The following is a 14,575-nucleotide window of genomic DNA, read 5'->3' as shown; positions in this document are numbered from 1 at the left end:
CGCTTTTTGCTTCCCGTTAAATTATCGGCAACCTGCGTCCCGACGGCCGGAGCGTACGCAGCCAACTTCCCTGCCGGCGGGCTCCGAGGCCTCTCGGTTTGTACTTTTTATGTCTCAGTGTGTCTTTTTATGATCAGCTGATAGATGAGGGATTAAGTCCTAAGAACTTTTTGAAATAGGAGTTTAATTTGGTTTGGGGGAGAGCTGTAAACGCTGCCGTGGGTAGGCTCCCCAGATTGGTTTATTCTGTCTAAGGGATGGCTGCGCTAACTTGTTGTGGGGCTCTGCTGTAACGGCATCGTGGAGCGTGGGGGAAACCCTTGGAGAACTTGGGCTGAGTTGGTGACAGGAATCTGCCGTGCAGCCGTGTCAGTGCTGTCTCTGAGTTATTTTCTTCTTGGTCAGTGAAATAACAAGGAGCAAGCTGGCAGAAAAGGAGGAAAACATGTTAATTTCACAAACAGCTCAGTTTCCTTCTCGTTGAAGGAACCTTTCTCCCAGAAGTGCAGGTGGTTGCAGGAGGGCCGTCATCTCCCCAAACCATAGGCCTAAAGTTGGGAGATGCTGACCCCCACCTGCCAGTTTGCTCCCAGCCTGCACGGTTTGGGCTGTAGGAAGCGTGGGACTGCGGGGCCGGGCCCTGCTGGCCACTCTGGGACAGGCTGAAGGTAGTGTAGTCTTGGAGTTAATCGCCTTCTGAATTTTACTTCTTGTTATGGGGAAATCCTAATGAAGCAGTTCTTGCTACGAGAAGAGTTGCTCATTATTTCCGCCGTGTTTCATGGTATGTCCCAGCTAGGGGAGTTAGATAAGCCTTGATCCCAAGAAAACTTGTGCCAAAGCCCTACAGAGAAAGGTAGTACTTTTGTTAGTTGTTGAAGTGATTTCAGCGCTCAGCAGACCTATGGGGAAGAAGTATCATCTGCTCTCAGATTCTCGCTCTGGTTTTGTCTGGGCAATGCTGTTGACTGCAATAATTTCATCGTGTTCTTCCTGACTGCTTCTGGCAAAGCCATGCCCAACGCAGTGCCTTGGAGTGAAAGATCTGCATATTTCTGGTAGCAGGAGCATGGTGAATTCCTTGCGTGGTGTTGGTGTCGTGAGCTGACATAGGGCAGGCAAACACCAGACCTAAGAGTTGTTGACTTGCAACAAGATAGGGACAATTTCAGCTCTACGAACTTAGAGCTCCTTGTGTTCAGTTGTGAATATTTGCTAGGCTTATCCTTTTGCTCTTGTATTCCATGGCTCTTTCCTATCACTTGGGCACCTCAGGTTAGACCAAGTCCCTTCGGTGCGGCTAGGTAGAGTGTGATCAAAGTGAAATATCCTTTATATCTCCTAGGTATATGAATGAATCTGGGAGAAAATGATCTGCATCTTTCTAGGGAGTTAATAAAATTGATTATGGAAATCGATTCTGTGATAATCAATTAAATATCTAATGTTCTATTCCTCTCTAAAGATCATTCTAGCCAATGGATTGGGAGCAGTGACTCTTTGATATGTAGGAATTAATCCGTTCCTGCTTAACATGTCAGTGCATGTCCCATGGATATACAATAAAACCATTAGGAAGTTCTTTATAGCTGCATTTTAATCAAATCTCCTTAAACAAAAGTTTCAAAAATAAATTTGCAAATAAAATAGCGCAAGCTATTTTTTTGGGTGGACTCGGGAAGTGCTGAGGCCCTTGTTGCAGGTCTGGGCTGCATGAGAATGGAAAACATTCGGTGTCCGAGGAAGCCGCACTGTGTGCGTTGGGGCCTGAGATGCAGAGTGTGAATTTAACACAAACTGTATTTGGCAAGTAAGGAGTATCAAGGGTGACATGTCGAGCACATTTAACCTTCACAAATCTCAGGCTATGCAAACCAGAAAGAAATACAGCTTACATTGTCAAGATCTGTGTGTAAATCTTTAGGAGTTCCATCTCTAAGTGCCTATTTCTTGATAGCTATTTGGAGGCAGGAGATGTATGAAAATGTTTTGAGACAATATGCGGCCAAATAGTGGTACTATGTAAAGGACACGAACTTCCTAAATTCTTTTTTTTTTTTCCCAAGACTTCCCTGTTTACACAGGTCTAATCTCTTAACCATCCAAGGCTGGGGCTTGCATACTGCTGTACAGGGCTTTCCTTGAGGCGTGAACTGGTGTTGTCCTTCAAGACCAAAATACCAAGTGGCAGCACAATGTCCTTCCCATTTTGCCAGGCTAAAGTAGAGCCGTTCCTCATCTATAAGCCACGAGGGATGTGAGCCTTAATGCTAGTGGTCTGTAGGCTCAGTCTAACACCAGGACAAATGTGAACGTTGCTGAACACTTGGCTTAGGGGTGCCATACCCCTGGTGCTTCTCATGAGGGCAGGAGGGAGCACCTCTTGCTGCTGATGTGGGGCTCAGGGAAAGGAAGATGGGTGCTAGGGAGGAAGGATGCGTGGCAATGACCTTCTAGCCGGGTGCAGGACAACCTATTTCCTGCACTGCTGACTCAAGGGTACAGTGAGCCCTCCCCATGCGTGTCCTTGGTTGGGATTGGGCAAGAGAGTGGGAAACAGCGTTCAGGCACCGAAAATTTGCTAGGAAACGTGCAAAACTGGGAAAATGACATGAGGATTTTGGTGCGAGTGTGGGAACATTCTGCTGGATCTTAATCAAGCATAACTTGACGGCAGAAAAGGAAGGAAAGGCATGAAGGTTTTTGGTGCCGGTTGTTTTTTTCCTATTGGCAACTGCTGTCTTTACGCAGAATGCGTTCAGAGTACCGTACGTGCAGCAAACAAGGGCTCTTACAGTTATCTTGCAATTAGTTTGTATCGCTTTCAGGTGAGCGCCACTAGGCTGGAAGGTCAACCTTGACCCTTGTTAGCACCATGTGGGTATCTCCCGCTGAACAGCTGGGGCGGTGTGTGGCTCCTTCCTGCCCCCAGTGTACAAAACCCACCCTTCGGAAAACCTGACTCCTCCAAGTTGTTTTTTTTTTACTATTATAAAAGGAAGACCCGATCGTTAGAGTTTGAGTCTGCTCCTTTTGCAGCAATTCAAATAAAGCGGGAGATGGGTTTTGTGAGCTGTGCTGTCCAGTAGGGCCCATCCTCTCACTGGCAGTAGCGGGATTTTGGTACCCAAGCATCTCGTGCACTCAGGTGCAGTTGGTACAGCCAGGCCCTGCGGCAGTGCCCCTTCCTACGGCCTCCAAACCCCACTTTCTGATGTGATAAAGACCCATCTCTGAAGGCAGTGTTTTGGGAATGATATAAGGTTCTGGGTTTCCCATCTGAATTCATGACTTTTTTTTTTTTTAAATTTCTATCATTCTTTGCTTTCCTGCATGCAGGGAGTCGGCTACTCAAACAAACATCGCATCCATTGCATAACTGTCTGACACCAAATCTCTGAAAATTCTCTTAGTGCATCCAGAATACATAGGCAAAGGCTGCAGAATAACCATAATGTTACTAAGTGTTAAAAGCTTTTTATTGTTATTTTTTTTCATCCTGGTTGCAAACTAAGCATGAACTCCTGTCTTGATTTTACAGATTATTTCATGCTGAAATTATGTCTATTTGCATGGGTAGTCATTCTTCAAAACTAGCCACAGATGCAGTCCTAGGGAGCACGTAGATGTTTTTACAGGTGAACCGAAAGAGATGGGAGCAATTCCAAAAAGTCTGCATGCTGCCTTTGGCAATATACCCTGTTATTGTGAAGATTGTGCTCTGTTAAGCAAATGTAAAGTTTAATATTAGATAAGCATCGCATGACAAATATTTTAATTTTACCAAACATTAAATTTAAGAAATAGAAAAGAGCGTCCAGAGCTTTCTGTGCACTGTGAGTTTAGCATCGCTAGTTAATAAGTCACAAATTATGTCAAGAGCCTTTTACAAAATGCAAGGAAGTGTGCTATCTTTTTATGCTGTGTTCCTGGAAAACAATGAGAGTTTATATAAAGAGAAGGTATCTTCCTTTCTCATGCGTTTGATTGATGTTACTTCTTTCATCTTCCCATATTTTTTCTCATCTTTTCTGCATGTCACAGGAACTGAGATTCTGTGTATTCAAAATATCACACATGAGAAGGGCTTCACTGGGCACTCGAGATACTGTTCCTGGAGATTTTTCTAAAGCAGAGGGATGTGGCACCAGACATGCCTTGTTTTTGCTATGCAGATTATTTAGTGCCGTATAGGCCAGTGTGCAAAGCACCAAATTTTCAGGCTTTGGTAACGGGATTTACTTGGAGAACGTATGTTAAGAAAAGAGGAATGCATGGGGAATTCAGAACACCATCAAGGTTAGTCACTGGTACACACAGGGCTGTGCTAACGAACCACATTTTGGTCTTTATTTGATCACATCTATGTAAATATTATAATCCTGGCCGTAAAATATTTTAATGCATTTTTGCTTTGCAGAAGAAATGTTTCCCTAATGATTTAAGTGAGGTTTAGTTTGTTGTTTTTTTTTTTTTTGCTCTCAGCATAAGCCTAAATGTGCCTGTTTCTCTCTGCCTTTCTCTTGCACATATACCATCCTGCCTACAATTAAGGGAAAGTTGACCTTCGAATGTTTATTTACCAGTGTTATCTCTTTAAAATACAAAACCACAATTACAGTTTTTACATCGCAATTGATTTTTTTAATCCAAATTTTATACAATTTCTTGTTTTAACAATAAATCTTAAATAAGGAATACTTTCATCTTCTTTTGTAACATGTATCTCAATGCCCTAAATTTAATCAATTGGTTGTCAGAGGCTGTGTTCTTCTAATCTACTCTTTCTTCTGAAGATAAACAGTATCATTTTAGGCATTTGTGCAAGAGAATCATATTACTGGTGCTTAAGCAGTTTTTGCTTTTTTAAATCTTAATCCATCTTAAACCAGTGGAGCAGAAATATTTAAAAATGTTTCATTTCAAGCAGAGTGCATAATAAATTGCAATAATTGTAATGTGCCATAAATCCCAGAGCCTATGCATTTTGCATTTTATTCAGGATTGAGGTCAGGAAATTTGGAGAAATTTAAAGAAAATGATTCATCAGTCCTTTTGTTCTGTTGGCCAGGGTCCCAGGATTCTTGAGCTGAGCCCAGCTGACAAGCTTTTGAAGATGGCACAATAACAGTCCAGTGATGCCTGACCATGACAGCACAGCCCTCTTAAGCAGGCAAACCAAGAGAAGAAGAGTTGACATTGGAGTGAAAAGGACGGTAGGGACAGCATCTGCATTTTTTGCAAAGGCAAGAGCGACGTTTTTTAGTGCCATGAATCCCCAAGGTTCAGAGCAGGATGTTGAGTATTCAGTGGTGCAGCATGCAGATGGGGAAAAGTCAAATGTACTCCGCAAGCTGCTGAAGAGGGCGAACTCGTATGAAGATGCCATGATGCCTTTTCCAGGAGCAACCATAATTTCCCAGCTGTTGAAAAATAACATGAACAAAAATGGTGGCACCGAGCCCAGTTTCCAAGCCAGCGGTCTCTCTAGTACAGGCTCAGAAGTACATCAGGAGGATGTATGCAGCAACTCTTCAAGAGACAGCCCCCAAGAGTGTCTTTCCCCTTTTGGCAGGCCGACTATGAGCCAGTTTGATGTGGATCGGTTATGCGACGAGCACCTGAGAGCTAAACGCGCCCGGGTTGAGAATATCATTCGGGGTATGAGCCATTCCCCCAGCGTGGCATTAAGGGGCAATGAAAACGAAAGAGAAATAGCTCCGCAGTCCGTCAGCCCTCGAGAAAGTTACCGAGAAAACAAGCGCAAGCAGAAGCTGCCACAGCAGCAGCAGCAGAGCTTCCAGCAGCTGGTTTCAGCCAGGAAGGAGCAGAAGCGAGAGGAGCGCCGACAGCTGAAGCAGCAGCTGGAGGACATGCAGAAGCAGCTGCGCCAGCTGCAGGAGAAGTTCTACCAGATCTACGACAGCACCGACTCTGAAAATGATGAAGATGGCAACTTGTCTGAAGACAGCATGCGCTCCGAGACCATGGATGCCCAGGCGGGTGACTCTGTTGGCAGGTCGGACAATGAGATGTGCGAGCTGGACCCAGGGCAGTTCATTGACCGAGCACGGGCTCTCATACGGGAGCAGGAGATCGGGGAGAACAAGCCGAAAAGAGAAGGTCCCAAGGAGAAGGAGCAAGGGCCGAATTCCTTCCATCCTGAAGGCAAACACTTGGCTGAGACGCTGAAGCAAGAACTGAACACCGCCATGTCACAAGTTGTGGACACAGTGGTGAAAGTTTTCTCGTCCAAGCCCTCCCGCCAGCTTCCTCAGGTCTTCCCGCCTCTCCAGATCCCGCAGGCCAGGTTTGCGGTCAACGGGGAGAACCACAACTTCCACACAGCCAACCAGCGCCTGCAGTGCTTTGGGGACGTCATCATTCCAAACCCCCTTGACACCTTTGGCAGTGTCCCCATGCCTGGCGCCACTGACCAGACTGAGGCGCTGCCCCTCGTCGTTCGTAAGAACTCCTCCGACCAGCCCGCCTCGGCCCCTCCAGCTGGCAGCCACCACGCCTCGCTGCACCAGTCCCCACTCTCGGCTACCACCGGCTTCTCCACCTCCTCCTTTCGCCACCCCTTCCCGCTGCCCCTCATGGCCTACCCCTTCCAGAGCCCTCTGGGTGCCCCGTCGGCCTCCTTCCCAGGGAAAGAGCGTGCCTCCCCTGAGTCCCTGGACTTGACCCGGGAGACCACCAGCCTGAGGACCAAGATGTCGTCACACCACATGAACCACCATCCCTGCTCACCTGCTCACCCCCCCAGCGCTGCCGAAGGCCTTTCCTTGTCCCTCATAAAGTCCGAGTGTGGTGACCTGCAAGACATGTCCGAAATTTCGCCCTACTCGGGAAGTGCAATATCCTTTTCTGAAGGCGTGTGTGTTCGCCATGGTGGCCTGCAGGAGAAGAATGGAGGCTGAGCCACACTGTGGGGCTGACCTGAGGGCACTGGGCTGGGGGGCACTGGCATGGGGAGCAGGTGGGGGCTAAAACACCGGGTAACTGCAGGTGCTCCTCCAGCCACAGCATACAAACTAGAAGAGACACCTGTCCCCACAAAGTTTTAGGCCATCCAGTTGAGTTTCCCTATCCATTAGTCAGGAGGTGATGACTCTGGCTGAAAACACTGCATGGTCACCTCCTTTAGAGGGGAGGTTAGAGGTTAGGTGTTAGGAATAATTCTTTACTCAGAGGGCAGTGAGGCAGTGGCACAACTGCCCAAAGAAACTGTGGTGCCATCTCTGGAGGTGCTCCAGGCCAGGTTGGATGGAGCCCTTGGCAGCCTGAGCTGGGGAAACAGCCCTGCCCATGGCTGGGGTTTCAGGATTTGAGCTCCCCTCCAAACCAATCCACTCTATTATTCCCCTCCCATGTTAATGGTGGCCTTGCTGGAGCTCACAGAGAGACAGTTTAATCCTTTGTGGGTCTCCACCTCTCACGTAAGGGAAATAAAGCACAGAAGGCCCAGGTACTGATCTATTCTCAGCCAGCACCAAGTTCTTCCCCCACCCAGAGGTCTGCTCCTCAGCTCTGGTGCAGCTGCCTGCTATGCATGATTAACCTCTGTTCAGCCATACACAGAAATCTTTTGTCCTAACGTACACAAAGCAAATTATTTTGGAAAGCTGGAGAGAACAATTAAATATAAAACTTCAGCTGTATTAAATTTGCAGGACACTTCCCCTCCTTGAAAAAAAGAAAATGAACTCCCTCTTTTTAGCTGTATTTCAGGGTTTAGTTTGGGGGAAAATACAGCTCTGCTTTTGTTTAGGCATAACCAGACGTATTTATATATATATATATATATTTCCCCTGGACACCAATATAAATTATTATCTTTTTTCTTTTTTAGCAGTAACACCTCCCACTCCTTGCATTGTTTCCTCTAACTTGCTTTTTGGTCAAAAGATTTTTCTTTCAAGCACAGTTGTATTAAAAATAAATAAAATGCCATGTCTACCCAATGCTAAAACTGAGGATTTTGAATGAAGGGAATGTGGACATCTTATCCCTGCTCCTGCACCCCAGCAGAAGGCAGCAGTGCAAGTACAGAACCTTAGATGGAGCACATTTCATTCCCAAGTTGTTGGCCATAGCTGTGACCAGTCCCTGTAGAGTGAGTGACAGTGGTGATATGGGGAGACTGTTCTGTTCCCAGGACTGTCTCATGAGGCAGCTGCAAAAGGCTGTGGCTCACTACTGGGTGCCTTCTGGGACGTTAGCAGATCTGAGAGCTTTTGGGGAATTGCAGCAATTTGTCTGTGGGTGTGTGAAGTCCTAGCAGAGTGTGGGCAGGACTGGAGACTTGCGGGATGCCTGCTTCAGGGTCATCCACTCATCCTGTGAGGATCTGCCATCCAACCTAGGCCAAGCCCAAGGAAGAATCCTTGTTCTCCAGTGTTTTTTAGGCTGACCTGTGCGAGTAGACCCATTTCTGTAGGAGGAATGGCTTGAGGGCACCTTCCACAGCTGTTGGCATTCCAAAAGCCAGCCAGAAGCAGGCTTGACATCTGGAGGACTTTTTTCCTGTTGCAGCAGGGAAATCTTTCCCTTGCCTTATATACTGTATGGCAAAACAGGGGAGTCAGTCCAAAGCCAGCATCATTCGCAGTCACTGCCAGTTACTTTCATAGATCCAAACAGAAATTCATTCTCACATGCTGAGAAGTGAGCTGCGATGCTCTCAGAGCAGTCCTGAGGTCAGCACGAGTGGCAGCCGAGGACAGCAATCAGGCCAGAGCAATTAAGTCACTCCTACCACACAGTGCGGTAGGTGCTGACTGTGGTGATGTCAAAGTAGTTCTCCCATCCTAGGACAGGAGCCTAAGGGGTATGAAATGTATGTGGCTGCAAGTGGTCTTCTCTGCCCAGCTCATCCCTGCCTCCCTCTTGCTATTTCTCCCCCTTACTCCTGCTGTCCTCACTGGCAGTCCTTAGCAGAGCTCCTGCTGGAACCAGGGTGAGAGTGCTGTGCATGGGGCTCAGCCAGTGCAGTGAGCATTGGGGCCGCTCCACTTCCATCCTTGCTCTGCTCCTTTCCCAGCCCTTGGGGAAGCGTTCTGTCTGGCCGGGGTTTGCATGCAGAGCTGCTAGGAAAAGCAGATTTACTAAAGAGCATTTGTACACGATGTGTGCTCTGGCGCACAGTTCAGCTCAGGGACGTTGTTGTTGTTTTCCAGCAGCAGCTCGTTTGCCCAGGTAGCCTGCATTTCCAGGGAAAGGCGCGGTACGGAGGTTGGTTTGTTTGTGGTAGGTTCTGTTGCGGTGCTTTTATTTTACATGGTTGAGTGTGCACACACAAGGAGTAGATTTCTTCGGAGAAGCAGATCTTTCTTCCCTGCAGAAAGCAACATCTGTTTTCCTGGACAATACAGGCAGGATGAGAACATAAGACGGGCGGATAGAGCCAAGTTCAGGTTTTAGTGGTAGGCTAACCGCCGCACCAGCCCGCTTTCTGTTTGTTTCTTTTAACCAATGCCTGTAAAACGCATCTGATCATTCTTTGCTGAATTGCAGAAGGAAACAGTTAATGTTTGCGTATGTTGCTGAACAAGATAAGATGCACCTGCAGCATGAATTCCCGTCTTGGTTCTGAATACAGTCTATATCTTTGCAAACTAATCTGTTTAATCAAATATTAAGTTTTATTCAAATTCTGAAAGAAACAGACAGCCAATTGTTTTTCTGCATGGTCTTCCTTTGTCATGCATCCTCTTTGCATCTCAAGAAAAATAGCCTTGTTCAGTCCCCAAACATTTGCATAGACCAAAACTGCAGCACAACAGCAGTCTGTGTGCTGCTGAGACATTGGGAAAGGTGAAGGAGTTGGGTGCTCTCTCCCTGGCGGGAGGGTCTGAGACATGAGTGAAACTTTCTGCAATTTATTTATTTTTAAGCAGAATTCCAATCCAACTGGAATGAGTTTCGCAGTCCCAATATGTGAAAGCTATAATTAACGAATTACAACATTTCAAAATGAGGAGTTATTACATCTGACTAGAATTAAACTAATTAAACTTAAAAAAAAAGAAAAAAAGGGAAGAAGTGATTGGATTGTACAGTGAGCTGGTTAGCTCAGTGATGCTGGTAAAACCTGGGTAATGGGGGAGCACTTTCAGCTGGCCCATCCTTTGGAAAGTCTCAAAGATGCTCTGAGATACAGCAATTTGGAGCTTTGCTGATTAAAAGCAGCTGAGGTGTAACTGAAGTAGCAGCTTAGCCTTGCCAGAGCAGGTTGCCTACCTGATACAGCCCCTTCTTGACTCTTTCCTTTCAGCTCAGCACTAGAACAGCCTGCTGGAGTTTTTCTGGGAGCTGTGGATGAGGGGAAGAGAAGTGAAAGAAATCCCCACTGAAAAATATTTTTTGCAAAAGAGGAGAGAGCTCCTCGGGAGAATTAGAGTGCAAATGAGCCAAATGCTCTCTCTCAGCTCCCTGGATAACACACACAGGAGAAAATCTAGGTTTCATTCCCAGTCTTCCTCTTCCTATTTCTTAACGTTTTGCCTTTTTGCTGCTGCTGGGTGAGGTGAGGTGGCGTCACACCGGGTAAGCACAGAGCTCAGCTCTCAGGTTGTTTGAACACTGCTTTAGGTTCAGCTGCAGTACACTGTTCCTCTGATCTTTTATGTTCCTGAGCAGATGTCTTTCATTAATTTATGGATTTATCAACTTTTCTTTCTCTCCTCCTTTTTTTTCCTTCCTCTTTTTTTTTTTTTTTTTTTTTTTACTTACCTGGCAGCTGGCTCAAGTTTCAGCAGTTATTGTCTATTTTGCATTACCCATAGAATTGAATGTCATCTGTCTTCACAAAGCTATAGCTGGGAGAATTGAGGCAAGCCACACGAGCTGCTGGGACGGAGCTTGTTTGCGTTCCATTCGGCACCCCTCCTCCCTTTACCTCCTTAATATTTATTTGTGCTCGTTTTCTTTCCTGGCCTTGAATGGGGCTTAGCTCGTGTTCAGTACAGCTGTATGTTTACTGAATCTATTTCATCATGAGTCATTGTGCGTGTGTAAGTATCCTGGAAACAGCTAGTGCTTTCTTGGAAGAACAGTTGCTTTTCAGCCCAAGCACTTAAAAAGGAAATTAAGCAATTGGTCAGTTCAGTTCTTTTTTTCTGAAATAGCAATGGCTTATCTAATTCTTTGCTCTTAAGTCTGTCATTAACTATTTTTTGCTAGATTATTACAGATCAGATCTTTTATCACAGTGCAGTGTTAACCTTAGGATCAAGATACACAGATTGGTCGCATATTCGATACAGCTTTAAGGCTGCCAAGTGCTTAGGAACAAGTATAATTTTAATAGAAAATGGATTTCTGGGAATTTGAGTCTTAGAACATCTTTTAATACGTGTTTCATTCAATATCAATATCCGCTGGCATTAGGACAGAAAATATTTAAAAATCCTAAATGCAGAAGGAATCAAAATGCTTAGACAACTGCCTAATATGCTTAAATCCAGCAAATAGGAGAGCTTTTTTGCCTGAAAGTTTAAGTCCATCCTTTAGCTCGCACTGAAAGAAAATGTGTGCTGTACCCAATATTAGCATGTCGATGGCGACCGAAGAATCACAAATTAAGGAGGCTTAGGGTTTTTATTTCTTTTACTTTTTGAAGTTCCCCCTCAGACTCCCTCTCCCCTGAAACGATCGCATAACAAAGTGGATTTCTGGTGCAGAAGTTTTGATTTGTCTAAAACTCTTATCTCTAAGCAATAGGTGACAGCTTGCTACTATTATTTCACTTACGTATTTTGACAGATGGCACTGCAGAGTGTAATGCTCTTTTAGACTTCTCTATCAGTCTAATGGAGGTAACTGGAGGTTCTTTCAACTCTTCTCTTGGCACAAGAAGTATGTCAGTCATAAATTATCTTCTTTGTAATCAGTGAGCATCTAAAACAAAATGCAAGTTCGGCTCAGCCATTCTCCGTCTACTTCCAGATAATAAGAGGTTTTTAAACTAATGTTTTTGATGACTTTTTTTTTTTTTTTTTTTAGTGCCACATTTTTTTCAGTCTGAAAATGAATCTTATTTTATATCTGGAGTAAAGGAAATGGACTCCGCTGATTTCAGAAATTAGAGAAAAGGGATTTTTTATTGAAAAAGGCTGGCTAATCGGCAGTCGCCTGCCATAACGCTGTGTCCAAGTTCCCGACGCAGGAGGTGCTTGGTGCCAGCATGCTCCCAGCCCCAAAGCAAGGGCAGAGAGGCAGAGTGTGCATGCGGACGTGGCCGAGTTTTCCCCTCCGTCAGGTGTGAAAGGAGTGAGGTTTTCAGCAGTTGCATCTGGGAGAAACAGATCTCGGAGAAGCTTCTGGGAAGAACCCTTAATTGACCTTGTGGGGGCCACACTCATTTTCTCCACGTGCATCTTCATTTCTGATAAATTATAAAGCCATTAATTTGCTGAGGAAATGGCAGGGCCAGCCTGCGGCGCAGATGTGACCAGAGCCGTCCTCGCGCACAGCGCACAAAAGAGAGCCAAGGAGCTGGGAGAAAATCAGCAAGCCGAGATGGTTATGGTTAGCTTCGCATTCCCTTGGGAACTGTTTTTGTTGCTTCTGTTTACAGATCTAAAAGGTAATGATGTTTCCAGGATAAATAGGCTGCGTTATAGGGTAAGTGGCCATTTATTGATCTGCTAGCCCGCGTCCATCGATTGTAGAGCCCCAAATGCGGCTTCCGAGGCATCCGAGGAGGAGTTAACCAGCTCAACCAGAAGGTGACAACATAGGTCGGAGGGGCTCTGCCTCTCAGAAAATTTGGCTTTGATTATTGAGGCAGCGCTGTAACGGGATTAGAGGGAGCAGCTCAGGATGCTGGGATGGGAGCGGAGCAGGTGAAATGTGCTGCCTGCGGGAGGCATTGCTCCAAGGGCTGGAGCACCCCGTGCGTAGCACATGCACTCAGTTCACTCGGTGCACACAGTGCAGTGCTGAGGGGAAGCGAAACTTGGGCTGGACTTGCAGAGGAGAGGGAGAAAAAGCTCCTGATAAGTTCTGTGCAGCACATGTTTCCTTAGCAACAAGTGAACATACATATGGTACACAAGCTGTAAACTTGCAGAATTTCCAAAACTGATAGGAAATAGGTTTGGGTTGTGTCTCCTCATCCTTCATTTTGCCATTTACAGAAAATCACAGCATGGCCATTTTGGTCTTCCACAGGCTGGGGGTGCAGTGTGTGCATGGGGCACGCTCAGAAAGCAGCCTTTTCAAGCCAAGCATTTTCCTTTACCAGTCCAATCCTACATGCAGGAAGGCTTATCACCGAACCACTTGAAAAAGGCCAAGCTCATGTTCTTTTACACCCGGTACCCAAGTTCCAATATGCTGAAAACCTACTTCTCAGATGTAAAGGTAAGAAAATCTCTTCCCCTCCACATTCTTACTGCATGCTGTGTTGGGTGATAAAGAAATTTGGTTTTTCTCAGAGGTCAGTGGTGCTTCTGAGTGCACAAAGCCATAGCTGACTTGTTCCTTCCCCTGAGGTTATGCCCTTCCTGTACCTGGTTGTGGAAAGGGGAGATTGGAGGATTGGAAATTAAAAATAATAATAATAAAAAAAAGAGTTATTAGCACTTGAGAGCAAAGTAAGAATTCCTGTTACGGTAAACTAAACAATTTCCTTTATGCTTATCCTAACTAAAAAGAGATTTGTGGTGATAGAAATGTGCTTCCAAGAACATTTTGGAGCAGTTCTCAAGTGTTCCCTTATTGTTTCATTTCGGTTGGTTTCCTCATATTTGTGCTTACATAAGCACAGTGCAGAATCCCTTTCTTTCCATCAAAAAGAAACAGTACATTGAAATTCTCCATGCAGAAGCTGCTTAAAAACAAAAGTGATGATTGTCTCTTATTTACAACTTAATTTGTTGTTGATGCAGAGTACACTGAGCATAAGGAGGATGAATAAAGTGACAGATTCAGGCCACATTATTCAAATGAGGATATGAAAGCTGTCGACATACAGCTGCATCCTCCCTCATTCTACAGAATATTAGGACCTCCTGATTTTTTTTCTAAAAGTAATTGTTCCTTCACATCAACTTGATTTTGTGTTAATCATCTAAGTTTTTTTTTTTTTTTTAAACATAGATTGGGTTTTAATGATTATAATGGTATACATGGTATCATTATCTAAGTAACTTTATAAACATCACATTAGCTTAAATTAGTTTGTTAGCTTGCCCCCCCAACAAATCACCAAATTCCTTTTAATCTACTTTTGGGTTATGTCGTTTTTTTTGTTTTTGTTTTGTTTGTTTGTTTTTTTGTGTTGTTTTGTTTTTTGTTTTAGTTTTTTTTTTTTTTTTCCCCCCAGTCTTAGAGATGGATTATCACACAGGTTTGTGAACTTGGCCCAGTTTCTGCTGACCAGTTCCCTCTGGTGAAATTTGCCGGCAGTTTTTCCTTTATTCCCCCTGAACTGTGGCATGCACTCACTCACTGTGGAGTGCTGCTCCTGTGGAGGTTCCTGGCATTTGATGCCACACACCCAGCATTCATAAGGGGAGAGCAGTAGAGGCTCTGCTTAGACTAAATGCCAGTCAGGAATCATCGA

At 45.1% G+C, this 14,575-nt stretch overlaps 1 protein-coding gene across 4 annotated transcripts in view; it reads left to right on the top strand.

Annotated features, from left to right (window-relative positions):
* PROX1 (prospero homeobox 1) overlaps positions 1 to 14,575 on the top strand; it is a 45,168-nt gene that overhangs the window by 593 nt on the left and 30,000 nt on the right. For 3 of the 4 annotated variants that reach the window (XM_010706711.2, XM_019612675.1, XM_010706709.2), the window contains exons 2-3: positions 5,072 to 6,860; positions 13,264 to 13,371. In XM_010706711.2, coding sequence (XP_010705013.1) covers positions 5,139 to 6,860; positions 13,264 to 13,371 — 1,830 coding nt within the window. In that variant the 5' untranslated portion in view covers positions 5,072 to 5,138. Of the gene's footprint in view, positions 1 to 3,320; positions 4,300 to 5,071; positions 6,861 to 13,263; positions 13,372 to 14,575 lie in introns of those variants that run through there. The other variant, XM_010706710.3, reaches the window with a different exon arrangement.

This window comes from Meleagris gallopavo, chromosome 2 (assembly GCF_000146605.3).
Source record: "Meleagris gallopavo isolate NT-WF06-2002-E0010 breed Aviagen turkey brand Nicholas breeding stock chromosome 2, Turkey_5.1, whole genome shotgun sequence".
Classification (NCBI taxonomy): domain Eukaryota; kingdom Metazoa; phylum Chordata; class Aves; order Galliformes; family Phasianidae; genus Meleagris; species Meleagris gallopavo.
Note: the sequence above shows the minus strand (reverse complement) of the source record. Positions and strands in the feature narration are given on the sequence as shown.